The sequence below is a fragment of the Equus quagga genome, chromosome 7, assembly GCF_021613505.1.
Source record: "Equus quagga isolate Etosha38 chromosome 7, UCLA_HA_Equagga_1.0, whole genome shotgun sequence".
NCBI classification, from domain to species: domain Eukaryota; kingdom Metazoa; phylum Chordata; class Mammalia; order Perissodactyla; family Equidae; genus Equus; species Equus quagga.
Window position 1 is genome coordinate 76,083,773 of NC_060273.1, and position 13,977 is coordinate 76,097,749.

At 41.1% G+C, this 13,977-nt stretch overlaps 1 protein-coding gene across 5 annotated transcripts in view; it reads right to left on the minus strand.

Moving 5' to 3' along the window:
• Positions 1–13,977, minus strand: part of ARHGAP26 (Rho GTPase activating protein 26) — a 415,746-nt gene that overhangs the window by 19,334 nt on the left and 382,435 nt on the right. Inside the window, exons 21-22 of one of the 5 annotated variants that reach the window (XM_046667196.1) lie at positions 718–828; positions 553–582 (exon numbers count right to left, since the gene is read on the minus strand). The exons of 1 other annotated variant lie outside the window; for it this stretch is intronic. In XM_046667196.1, coding sequence (XP_046523152.1) covers positions 553–582; positions 718–828 — 141 coding nt within the window. Of the gene's footprint in view, positions 1–552; positions 829–9,520; positions 10,036–13,977 lie in introns of those variants that run through there. 3 more of the 5 variants (XM_046667197.1, XM_046667195.1, XM_046667199.1) reach the window with 3 other exon arrangements.

The following is a 13,977-nucleotide window of genomic DNA, read 5'->3' on the forward strand; positions in this document are numbered from 1 at the left end:
CATGACATGGAGATAGAAACGAGCTGGGAGCACAGATGATTCCTGGGAGCACATAGAGGGCAAGGAGGTAGTCAGGAACAATTTAAAGAGAAATCGCTCCATATCTTGATCCTTTATCCGTCTCTCTCCCAGTGGTCTGGTCTTAGCAAGTAGGTGTCAGTGCTCATGGCTGATAGCCCAATCCACAAATAAATGTTGCCTGATGCTACTTGACAAAAAAGAGGGAAGAAAAGGCCAGTAGGTGTCTCAGCACTGTTCCCTCTGATATTATCTTACACCAAAGCACAGAGAGCCCCATGATTCAGAGAGCGATCCAAAAAGGAGCCCATTCAGGAGGCATTCTTTCCCCAAACTCCAGGCATCACAGATTAATTCAGAAACCAGAGGAAGGGTTCAGAAGGGTGTGGAAAATGCCATGCTTGTTCATGCAAATGGTCCCTCCCGGCTTTGGTCTCTTAGGCTGGAATCAAAGGAGGACAGAGGCTGGCCCCCCGTCATCCCTGACCGGCTTTGGAGAAACGGGAACGGACTGGTCATCATCCGTGATTTTACCTGGAGTCTTCACGAACCAGTTCTTCTGGCCTGTCAAAAAGCAAGTGCAGGTTTGGATGGCAGGGAACAAAGTTGACGAGGAGGCTGAACACTGCATGAAAAGAGGACCAAGCCAATGAGAGAACAACGGCAGCAACAGAAAACCAAACAAACCCTGCAACAGACCTGATGGGGGATGAGTCGCTGGACGTGGATGAGGTGGGCATAGGGCTGGATGGCGCCGAGAACATGGGCCAAGATGGCGAGAGGGGTGAAGTTGGGCTTGGATTCGGGGGGCTGCAAGACATAACAACCAGAAAACTTGTCAGCACAAAGGGAAACCACAGCGGGAGCACAGGAGGTTCATGGGAGGCCAAATGACAGGGAGCTGGAGCAGACTACAGGAGCACTGAAACCCAGGATGTGTTGTCAGTGCCAAGTCACATTTCTCCAGACCAAACCTCAGTGTCTTCCAAGTAATGCCTGTTCTGTAATTCCTCGGAGCATTAACGTGTCTCTTTGCTCTGTGGAACAACTGCTTTCTAGGTGATAGGAGCTTCTTCAGTCACGTCCATTGTGCCTTTGGGCTTCGGGGAAAAATGTCCTGAACCCACGTACTTGAGTTCTCACTCATTTCCTATCACCAGCCTCTGTCTGGGGCAGGGCTAGCTTATAATCTGCCTTCAGCTTCCACTGCTGTGTGCATGTTTTTAAAGTTGTGTCTCAGCAAAAATGACCATTTTTTCTGGGCCACACAGGCCATTCAGCCAGAAAACAATTTCCTGTTTACATTTTTAACTAAATGGACGATGTGTCATTGGAGACCAGAAGTACTGCATTAGAAAAATGATAGCGGATGGAGGACGGGTCTGGACACACAACTCTCAGGAGAGAGCATGTGATTACGGGCAACGTGCAGTTCCTCTGAGGTTTGCTTTCCAGGCCTGCTCTTTCTCTTCATAGATTTTGGGCATTTTGATGCTCAAAGAAAAAGCCCCAGAGGGAAGGCAATGAAAAAGTGAGGAACTGAAAACTGAAATCTGTTATTTTGTTCTCTGATGGGTAGCTGATCAAAAGTTTGGAGAGGAAAGGTTAAAATTACTCACTAAAATATAGCTTGTGGATTAGAATTGGTCATGCTAGCCCTTTGACTTATTTCCACAAATTATACAAACAAATATCTCAGCAACTCTGTAAAATCACCTTAAGTCAGGGACAGTGCAGACACCCATGACTGAGAAAACAACCTGGAAACCACCTGGCCACAACACCACCTGTAGTCCCTGGGCCTCAGGTGCCTGCTGGATTGTTTGGCCTGAGAACTTTATGGAGAGGAAAATGACAGCAATCCAATTCCCAGGGAACAGACTTTCTAAACATAGGGGACGCATAAATGTCCTACTTAATGGGACATCCTCAGTTCAGACATGAGGCCCAATAATCGCCCTAATTACCTACAATTGTAACATAAATACCTATGGATATATTACAGTAAAAACCCATTGTGTGAGTTCTTCAGATATCCTCAAACTAATTGAATGAAACATTTATTAAATGCCATTATGTGTATTATATCTCTAGAATATAAATTCCATGAGGGTAGGATTTTCGTGCGTTTTGCTGTTGGATTGCTAATGCCTAAAATAGTGCCTGTAGGTATTCAATAAATAATTACCGAAGAATTAATGAATCACATCTAACCCACCCAAAAGCAAAGAGGCACTATTATAATTCCCATTTCACAGATGTGGAAACTTGGGCCAGGTTGAGACTTGTCTGAAGATACCCAGCCTGTGAAGGACAGGGCCACGGTTCAGACCCCAAGCCCCTGGCTCCAAGCCCAGGCCTCTTGCCGCCACAGTGGACTGCCTCTGGGGTGGCACAACTTGCTCTGTTCCTCTGTGTTGTGCTAAGCTTCCTTACAGACCCAGCCATAGCACCAGAAGCCTTTGTAACCGCTGATTGATGAGTTTCCTTTAGCTGTCTACCACATTGGCAAGGGAAAATGGGAATGCAGCAACAGACAGACTCAGTAAGACTCAACACATTGTAAATTCCAACAAAATCCCCAATGCTGCCTCTAGTCTCCAGTCTGGTACATTCGTACAGCAGATGGAATTCATAAAATAGAAGAGATTAAACTAACAAAATATGGCTTTCTTTTCTTTTTCTCAATTAATCCAGCAAAGACTAGTTATTGAGCACCTAGTATGATCAAGACAGTAAGTGGAACACAACACAGCATTTAACAAGTCTCTAATTTTGAGAGCTTAAAATGCACTTGAAAAGATAGGACAGATTAAAAAACAACTGTAATATAAGACAGTAAGATTCATCAGCTGAGGGATAAATGACTCTATTATTAGTTTCATACCTGCTCCCACTTGACTGCAGGGCCGCCTCATTTCTCCCGTGCAGCCTTCAGCGCCCTCCTTAGCTGCAGCTGGTAAGAAGGGCCTCGCTTTCCCAGCCCTCTCACTACAACCTGCCCCACTAGAAAATGACCTAGTAGGCGAGGCTGGGCCGTGACTTCTGAACTGCAGTGCGGCCCAGGAACACGAGTTCTGACCAGGGGCAATTTGGAGGTTCAAGAGAGCAGCCTAGGCCCAGAGGCCTGGACTAGTCTGTTCCTCTGGTCAGTGGTCACCACAAGACAATTAAAAAGTCCTTAAGACTTCTTTTGAAAGTTTTTTTTTTTCTTTTCAGTGGCTTTTCTAAGTAGGAAACACCTCCAGCTTCCTATCTCATCTGTACCAAGAATTATGCCTAAAAAAGGCATAGCTGGAAACATATTCTATGAACTGTGGTTTCTGAATGTATTTTCACATGCTTGGATACCTAAGTGGTTCTTGGTTAATGGTACATGGCTGAAATTGTCTGGGAGTGCGGTTGGAAGGCAGAATATTCACAACGATTACAAGAACTTACTCTTCAATCCCCATGTCGATAGTATTAACGGTAATTTTTAATAGCTAATAGAACTATTTGTTTGCTTGTCTTTTAGTCGTGGCAATAACATTTGTTTGCCATAAATGACTACAATGTAAAGTTTATTACCACTATGTTTTAGTGTAACAATAAAACGCATACAATACTTATGATTTTTTAACCTATTTATGGGATTATGTGTTTTTTAAATTTGTGCTTCAGAGTCACGTCAATAAAACTCACTATCAACAATACTATCGAACATTTATTTTTATATACCATCATGAGTGATGCCTGGAGCAACAGAATGACTGTAAACATACAAATGTTCCTCCAAGAAAAAGAGAACACATTATATTTTACCTTTGATGCAACTCAGAGAACATATAGGTGGGAAATAAGATGAACAGGGATGATGATAATGTCCCAAGACTATGTATAATCTTATATTGTCCTTTCACTACAGAAGTGTCTGGCTGGGGCCAGCCCTGTGGCCAAGTGGTTAAGTTTGCGCGTTCCACTTCCTGCGGCCCAGGGTTTTGCCAGCTCAGATTCTGGGCGTGGACATGGCACCGCTTGTCAGGCCACATTGAGGCAGCGTCCCACATACCACAACTAGAAGGACCTACAACTGAAAAAAAATTCACAACTATGTGCTGGGGGGATTTGGGGAGAAAAAAGCAGGAGGGAAAAAAAAAAGAGGATTGGCAACAGTTGTTAGCTCATGTGCCAATCTTTAAAAAAAAAAAAGTGTCTGGCTATAGGTTGCTGAGAAAATGACAAGAGAGGACAAAAAAAATCTCACCCCTAAAAAACTCAACATGGACAGACAAAATAGTCGATTTTGCTATTGGCTCTGAAATCTCTAAGATCAACTTCTCAAACTCTCTTCCCACTAATGAGGCCAAAGATAACAAATGATTGAGGTTAGGACAAGAGAAAATAATTTTATAACTAACATCTTAGTAGACGACCCCCAAAGGCCTCTCCACAATCCTGAGTCCAAATGGGAGTATCTGAGCTGAATGCCCCAGCACATTTTTCACCCTAAATATTCCTGGGGTCCCACCAGGCCCCCACATCGAGGCCCAACACAGCAACAACAACCGCTTAAACTTTAGCACGGAAGGAACATTTGCTGGTCTAGCTTGGATTGAACTGGAAGGTTTGCACCAGCTTTAGTTCGCTGGTCCACAGTGTCCTCCAAAGGACTCAGACAGTTGCAGTCAGTCCCTTTGACATTCACTGAACAGTGAAGAAATAATGGTTTAGGAAGATAAGGCTAAAAGGCCTGGCAGCATGCAGGGTTGTGGCTGATAGTTCAAGTACAGTGTGTGGCAATATCATCAGCTTGACACCCTTCTGTGGTGACTCACTTGAATGATGGAACGTCTGCGGTACCAGCCAGGGCATGCCTGCCATACTGTGGACAGGGCTGCCCCGGCAGGCTCCCAATCTGATTATGGATGTGGCAGACCCTCTCTGGCCTCCACACCACAGTAGTTAAAACCTGAGCTGGTACGACACGAGCAGTAAGCTGACCATTAATGAGAAAGCAAATCTTTTAAAATTCTGATACTCAAAATTACAGATGACCTTGTAGAAAATTGGAAAATACCAAAAAGCAAGAAAAGCAATAAAATCATACATAATATACACCACTGATAATCACTGTTAACATTTTGGCATATTTCCTCACTTTTTGGGGGAGATAATAGTACATTCATAGTTAGTTGCCTGTTTTTTTCACTTAATAAAGCATTTTCCAATGTTATTAAATTGGCTTTAATATCATATTTTTAAACGGCAACAGGGTATTGTATTGTATGGTATACCCCAGTTGATGTCGCCATACTCTTATTATGTACATTCAGATTATTATCCCCCTTCAGCTATTATAAATAGTCCTGCAACTCACATCCTTGTTGAGGACCATTGCCTGTGTCTCCAATTGTTTCCTTAGTACAAATTCCTGGAAGTTAAGTTAGTGGGTCAAAGGCTAGGAGTTTTTTGTAAGGGTCTTGATATATCCTAGCAAATAGCTTTTCGGGAAGGTTCTACTGAATTGCATTCCACCAACAGTGTATGGGGGCTGCCTCTTCCCTCTCACCACGGCCCCACCAGCGTGCAGCATTATCATAAAAAACATTTAGATGAAGCTTTTTTTGTTTTCAGTTCAAGTTACCTCGGACTCTTCTCTTTCCTAGCATTTCCAATGATGTAAAAATGAATACAGTTCCCTTCTCGTGTTCTGTTTCCCTCTAGAAGCAATGTTTAATTTTCCAAAGGGCATTCTGCCAAGAAGGTAGTGTGGGGAAGGAGCAAGGCAGGTGGACAGAGAGACAGACGACCACACCCGGGGTGGGGGGGCGGGTGGTGTTAGATCCCTAGTCAAATGCTATGGCTGCTCCGAGAGAAGCCGGGAGTGGTGGATGTTTAGCTTATTCTAGGACTCTCAAAGATAGAGTGGGAAGGATGAGGGACCCAAGAGGGGCCAAAGTGTCTTGCACCAGCACTGTACTGTGGAGAAGTCACAAAATTGGCATTTGCTCCCCTCTGCCAGGCAGTGGAAGTGATCTGCAGCCCTGGTTCCCAGTCACGGGTCTCAGGCATGGGCTGGCCTGTGGGGTCGCTGGCCCAGGGCTGACCTTAATGCTCCATCAGTCCCCCTTCCTGATTAGGCCTGGAATGGGGATGGTGCTATTCAATCCAAGGGGATGGCTTATATTATTTTTCTTTCCGCCATCATGAGAGAGAAGAGAAAATTCTATGAAAACCTGTAAAGTCCTATTTAATTGAATCTGAAATCAGTGAATTTTTTTTCAGTGGAAAATATCCCTTTATGTCTTGATTTAAGGTACCATAAAAAGAAAAGGGAAATCAAATTCAGCCAAGAAAATAGGGCCAAAAGGAATACTGGTAAACTGGATGGTGGTGAATCAGAGCAAACGACACAAAAACCGATTTTTATTTGTTGAAAATTTGAACACATATATTCTTTACATGTGTCTGCTTCACAACTTTACAAGACAAAAAATCCACATGCCCCCAAGTTGCACTGTTCCATATTTCTTGCAGACTTTTACTAGCGTGCATAGTATCGACAGATTCTTTCCTCTCACCTAATATAATTTAATATGCATTTTTATTCAGACAATGACAGAGTCCTGATTCTTATTACAGCGAGACTAACTGGTGAAATCCCTTTAAGGCCTTAGCAATTACAGGCAATTACTCTTAAAATAGTTTTTAAATAATTTGCTTTTAAAATAGTTTGACTCATCTACAGTGCAGTGATTCTGTTTTCCAGCTTTTCAAAGAATTTCTGAAGTTTCAAATAAATTCTAAATTCAGATGCAGTGTGGTGGGAATGACAAATAATTCCATGATTTAAATAAAATTCAAAATCTTAGAATAGGGCATCTGTCATCCTGAAGGTTCCCCAAGTCAACAATAGGAACCCTCTCATGTTGAATAATACAGAAATATGAGGTAGAAGGAAAAACTCCAGATTGGACATAAAGATGCCCAGACAACAGGCCCAAAAAATTCTAAAGAGAAAGGACCAGTATCGTTAACTGGGACAAAGGCCTCCACTGTGCTCCATGGCACGTGATCCTTCTTGAGTTTTACTCTTTCCTGTTGCACCTGAGTCTAGCCCCTCAATCCTTTTCAACACCACATTTCAGGTACAACACAACTGATTCTTAAAATAAAATTCACTTTCTTTCAACTAAAAAATGTCACAATTTATGAAGTTATTTGTAAGGAAACGCAAAAGTATTTTGGGGCACTACAAAGAGTCTATGTGGTACCATGTGTTATTTCAAAAGATGTGAGTGGTTGCTAAGAAATCCCAATACCTCTTGACTACCTTAAATTGAGTGCAGTACAACCGCCATTCTCTATATAATGCAGATATTGCAAGAACAAATTCATTCACTGTAACTTAACAAGAAAGGGAAAGCAAGAGTGCCACTAGACAATCTTCTGCTGTCCCGAGACATAACTTAAAGCCACCTTTCTAAAGCTAGAGGTGTTGAATACTATTCTGAGGAGAAAGTCTGCAAGCAGACAACTGTAACTGCCTCAGGGGATTGAGAATGGGGAGCTGGGTGCACAGGTGTGGACTGGACATTCACTTTTTAATTTTATATTTGTTTCTACTGTTTGAATTTTTAACATGAGCCTACATTACTTAATAATAGTGGTGGAAAGCACTCTTCCATGAATGGTGCTAGGATCATTGGATATCTGTATGGAAAAAGTGACACTTGACCCCTACCTCATATCACACCTAACAAATGATTTCCAGGTGGATTATAGATCTAAATGCCAAAGGCAAACAGTAAAGGTTTAGAAGAGAATAACTCTGGAACTTGGGGTTGGGGGTTACCCAACAGGCCATAAAACCACTAACCATAAAGGAAAACACTGACACACTGGATGATGCTAAAATTAAGAACTTTCATTATCAAAAGATAACATTAAAAGAGAGTAAAAAGGCAGCTACAACATGTAAATAAAGATAGTGCTATTAACCAAACTATACAAAGAATGCCTACTGACCAGCAAGCAACGGATGGACAACCAAGTGGGAAGTGGGCAAGAAAATTGCACAGGGACATTAGGAGAGAAAATTAAAAAGAAAAGGTGTTCAACCTTTCTGTAAAGCAGGAAATGCAGATTAAAACCTCAGTGAAATGATCCTGTACACCTGCCAGAATGACTAGATAGCTAACATCAAAATGCTGGAAATATCAAGTGTTTACAAGATGTGAAACATCTGGAACTCTTATCCTTTGCTGGCGGAGGGGTGTAAATTGCTACATCCACTTTAAACACAGTTTGGCATTATCTAGAGAAGGTAAAGATACCATTCTCTATGATCCAGCAGTTCCTTCATGGACATACACCCTAGAGCATGCTGTATACGTGTGCACCAGAAGACACGTAAGAGAATGTGTACAGCAAATTATTTGTAAAAGCAAATACTGGAAACAACCCTGAAGTTCAGCACAAGTAGAAAGGAAAACAATTTTAGTACATTAATACAATGGTGTACTGTACCACAGTGAAAGTAAATGAACTACAGCTGCATGAAATGACTCTTAAAACCACTGAGCCAAAGAAGCCAGATTCTAAATAATAATAAAAAACACTACAGTTTAGGGATGCATACAGTTGATCCTTATTATTTGCAGATTCCTTATCTGTGAATTCACCTACTTGCTAAAATTTATCAGCAACCTCAGAATCAATACTCATGGTGCTTTCATAGTCATCTGTGGACATGCACAGAGTGATGAAAAACTTGAGACACTCTCAGTCACCTGATGCACACATTCCCATCTAAGCTTGAACAAGGGGACGCTGTGGCTTCTTGTTTGAGCTCTCTTGTGTTCCTACGTGCAAGAAAGGCTGTGATGTGCCTTATGGAGAAAATATGTTCAGGTGTGACTCATAGTGCTGTTGGTCATGAGTTCAATGTTAATGAATCAATAATAATATTAAATAAGATGTCTTTAAACAGAAACAGGTACAACAAGATTATGTATTGATCAGTGGATGAAAATGTTGTGACCAGAGGCTTGTAGCAACTGAACCCTGCATTTCCCCTAGGAGCCGTGGTTCAGTATTTGCTAATTCAGTGTTTGTGGTGACTTTATAGAACATAACTACCGTGAATAATAAGAACCTGTATTTAAGAAGTGAAAATATAATTAAAAACAAGGAATTGATTACTGTAAACAGCAGATTAGTGGTTACCTTTGTGGGGAGGGAGAATACTGTGATAGGGAAGAAAGCAACAGATGTGGATACTTCTGGGGTCTTGGCAAAGTTGTATATCTTAACCTGGGTGGTGGTTATGCGGATGCTTGCTAAATAATAATTTATTAAGCTGCACACTCATATTTCATGCACTTTTCTATATAGTAGAAATACGTGCAAATCTATCTTAAAACATACTTATGGAAAGAATATCAACATATTAACAGCATTCTCTAACGAATGACATTAAAGGTAATTTTTATTCTTTATGCTTTTAAAAATATTTTCCACAATTAATGTCACACTTATAACCAAAAAATTAATGTGTTAATAGAAAAAATAATCTCCCTAATCATACAAATGACTACTTTATTCTCTAGAAGAAGGATGTTTAATAGGGGCAAAATGACAGTTCAGTCTTTGCTGCACCAATCCATAGTTTAGGTTGCATAACACAGTTGTCAGCTCCCAACTGTCTGTACTGTTTCTCTGCTTTTTCAGTCAAATACCATCAACAAATATTTACTGAGCACATTCCCCATGCAAGAAGTAATTTTTCCATACTGCTTCCCTCATGGAAAATTATGTTGGCTCTTCTAGAGACTTTTTTTTTATTTTGGTAAAGTTATCACAGAAAGTCAATGGTGTCTTCCTTTCACCTGGGCATGGGGAAGTCGGGGAGAACATCTCGATGTCGCATTCTGAGTAAGCTGGATGATACGTTAACAACACTGGCTGAAAGTCATTGGCCATCCAGAATACTTTTCTATACAGTCTGCTTTCAGGGAATATTTCCTGTTTGGACTGGGGGGAGGAGAAGCAGGGAAAAGGATTTAGTAAGAATCTAAATGTCCACTGCTGAAAACAAAGAAGTAGTTAAAATTAGTAGTGGTGTCCCAAGATACTTCAGCTTCAAAGTAACCCTGGGGAAAGGAGATTTCTTGAATAAGGAGTCTAAAATATTTCGCTGTGTTCAGAACTCTCAGCAGTAGAAAAAGCACTTCTGCTGAAGATAATATCCAGGACGATTAAGTTAAACTCCTGTCACCATACAAACCTTGGTCCGGACACCACGAAAGGCATGTGAGGCCGAGAGATAAGGAGAGATGAACTTTTATGACAAGGCCAACAGTCTCTGACTTTTTTTTCTCTCAAGCAAATAACTGACTTTCCTCTAATTCTAGTGCTTATTCAACGGTCTAAACATTTGGAAAATTGTTTCTGATCTGATTTCAACCTATTCAGATGTCTTCTCTACTCCCTTCATATCTTCCATGCGTGGCCTTGCTCCTTCAGTGTGACCATGACAAAACTTGCATTCTTCCCTATGCCCATGCTCACCTTCCACAATGGCTGGCTCAGGCTGCAATGAAGGAACACAATCTCACTAGGCTTCATGGTAATTTTCGCCCCTTGTTCACTTGGTTCTGAGGAGCTTATTGACTTGACTGGAAACAACTTTAAATGATTTTCCAGCAAAGTCACCCTTTCCAGTGGAAAAAGAGTTTTAACATCTGTGAATAAAAACAAACTGAAGGAAAATGATTTTTATATTCTCTAGTTCCTGTACTTCAAAACCAAACTCCCATGGAGAAGTCAATGAAAATAGACACAGTAAAACACCACTAATTCTGATCTCACAAAATTAAAATTTCTACTTTTTTTTTTTTCAAATCTGAGGTAGATCCAAATTACTCTCGACAATCTTCAAGTTACTAGGCAAATTTACAGTGTAAATAACATTTTCAAATAGATGCTTAAGAGGGCCATTCATGGTGATCATTCCAAAATGTAAATCTGATCACGTCATTTCTCTGCTTAAAACACTTCAATGCTTCCCCCTTGCTCCTAGGATGAAGACCAAGGCCTTCTCACCTGGACTACTATAAGAGTCTCTAGCCCGGCTTCTTTACCTTTTACTGTTCCAATCCATCCTACTGCATATAGTAACTACACGAAGCTCCCAAACACATAGCTTAAATATTTGTTAAATGTTGTTGAATGAACAGCAGTCTCCTGCTCATAAACACCCCATTACCTACTGCATATAGAATAAATTCCTTACCCTGGGGTAGTGGAATAGATGGTTACAGTTTATTCCTGCCCACCAGTTTTCCTACCCTTCTTCTGGGTCATTTGCAGATGTTCTTCACCCCAAGTGATACAGGTGGGTCCAATGTCCCATTGATTTCACGGCAGGGACAGGCATGTGATCCAAGCTGGCTAGTCAGAGTCCCCCTTCCCCCTGGCCACAGTGACTGGGTCAAGGATGGACATGTAATAGATCACAGTTCATCCAGGGGGTCTAATATATTCACAGTTCAGCCACCGGGTCTGGATGCAAAACCTAAGTGTATTCGCTTAGGGTCACCAGATCTTCTTTCCCCATTACATGGCAACATCTGTTAGCAAATGAAGTTTAAAAAAAAGAGGGAAGAAGAGCCAAGTAAAATAATAATTTGGGCTCTTGGATCCAATTGTGCTCGAGGTTAGATCCACCCTCAGATGTCCCAAAATTGTAAGCTTATAACTTCCACTTTTTCCTTAAGCCCATTGGGTGCCTGTCATTTGAAGGTCTTTCACAACACTGCCCCAATGCTCTTCTTAGTGCTCATTACTTACCTGCATGTCCCCAGTGCTCTCCAGGCCAGCAAACAACTTCTTAAGGGGCCATATACTAAATATTCTAGACTTTGTGGACCAAGAGGCAAAATTGAGCGTACTATGTAGTTACTTACATAACCATGTAATACAAAGCAGTTTAGCAACATAAAAACCACTCATCTCGTGGGACATAAAAACAAAAAAATCAGGCAGCTGGCTGGATTTGGCCCATGGGCCGTAGTTTTCCAACTCCTGGGCTTGTCAAACTGGTTTACTTGTGCCACGAACAAGCTTTCAGCTTTCCATCACCATGTTCTTGCTGGCGCTGTTTTTCTCACCTGGAATGTCTCTTCCCTTGCCCCTAACCAGGGCCCACACACTATTCAAAGCCCAGTTCAAACGTGCACTCCCATCTGAGGATTCTCTGCTGTCACAGTGAGTCCGTCTGTCTCCTCTGAACCCTCAAGGACTCTATACCTTTCTTCTGGCCTTGACCCCACCTTGCCTGCAGTTATCTTACTCTCCTGGTTTTCTCCTGCATACTGTGAGTGCTCAGCAAGTATCTTTAGAATTGACAATATCTAAAGGCTGCATTAAAAAAAAAAAAAAAACTCCACAGGATCAAAGTAATGAATGAAGGGAAAGGCAATATGGATCTACAAGAAACCAAGGGTAAGACTCTGGGAGTCACGGAAGCCAGACGTATCTGAATCAGAATGACCCAATATCCTGAAACGGAACTGCTCTCCCTCTAGTGTTGTCATGACAGCTCTACATACAGGTACCTGTTTCCTTACCGAGGATGGTGACACGCAACAAGTACCACAGGAGGGGCGTGTCAGACATCTTGTTTCTGGTGGGGAGGCAGGCATGCTGGTCTATACTCTGATAGACTAGTGGGTCTCGGTATTCAATTTCAGTCACTCACTGGCATTGTTCTTCCTCCTGACTCCTAGGTAGTGTTGCCCAACCTCAGTCACTTGTGCCCCAGCATCATATCTTTTGCCATATCTGTGTATCATATGTATTTCTAATATATAATATTTTAATATTTTTTCTTTAAATTGATCCCCTTAATAAAACATAAACATCTACTTTAGTCCATTCTAAATATTAAAACCCCATTATTATTAAAATGAAGAAAAAAGTTCATCCAAGCACCACTTAAAATTTTCAGGTACCTCAGTGCCACAAGGCTCACATTTTGGAAATTTCTGTTCTCAGCTATCGATCTTTTTATTTCCTCTTGCAAAAACATAGCATATACTTTTCCAAGATCTAATGAATTACTCTGAAGAGTTAAATTAATAAAAAAACTTATATGTACATTTCAAGCAAGGTGTTGATGGTCATTTAATATTTTTCCCTCTTAAATTTGATATAATTCATCTATACGATCATCGTCATCATCATGATGTCAACATTTACCGATTCTGTTCAGTATTCCTGGGAGAGCAGTATTTTAAAAAATAGCTTTATTCAGCTATAATTTACACATTGACAGAGTTGTGTAATCATCACCCATAATCCAGTTTTATAATGTTTCTAGAAGTCCAAAAACGTCCCTCCTGCGATTTGCAGTTAAGCTCTGCTCCCAATACCAGCCACAGACAACCATGATCTACTTTCTATCTCTAGAGATTTGCCTTTTCTGGACTTTTCACAAAAATGGAATCATACAATGTGGGACCCTTTGCGTCTGGCTTGTTTCACTTAGCATAAGTTCATAGTGAGCTAAAAGCTTTCAAAGGGCAGGTGAAAGTGATGATAACAATTAATGACGAGTACTAACTTCTATTGATACTTACCACGTACCAGTCATTCAGCCAAACTTTTTGGAGGCATTATCTTATTTAATTTTTCCGAACAATCTCAGGGATAGGTACTATTATTCCCATTTTTCAGATAAGAAAACCGAGGATCATAAAGTTTAAGTATCTTTGCCTAAGTCCAATTGGCTTGTTGGTGGATGAGCTGGGATTTGAAACCAGCCCTAATTCTTAGCCACTATGCTATCTGTCCTCTGTTTCAAAAAATCTTGAAAGCAAACCCACTGAGATTTTCCTAAAAAATATGAGTTTGGAAGGTGATGTATAGTTTATTGTGCCAGGACAAAAACCTTTGAGGACTTAGAAGGGAAGG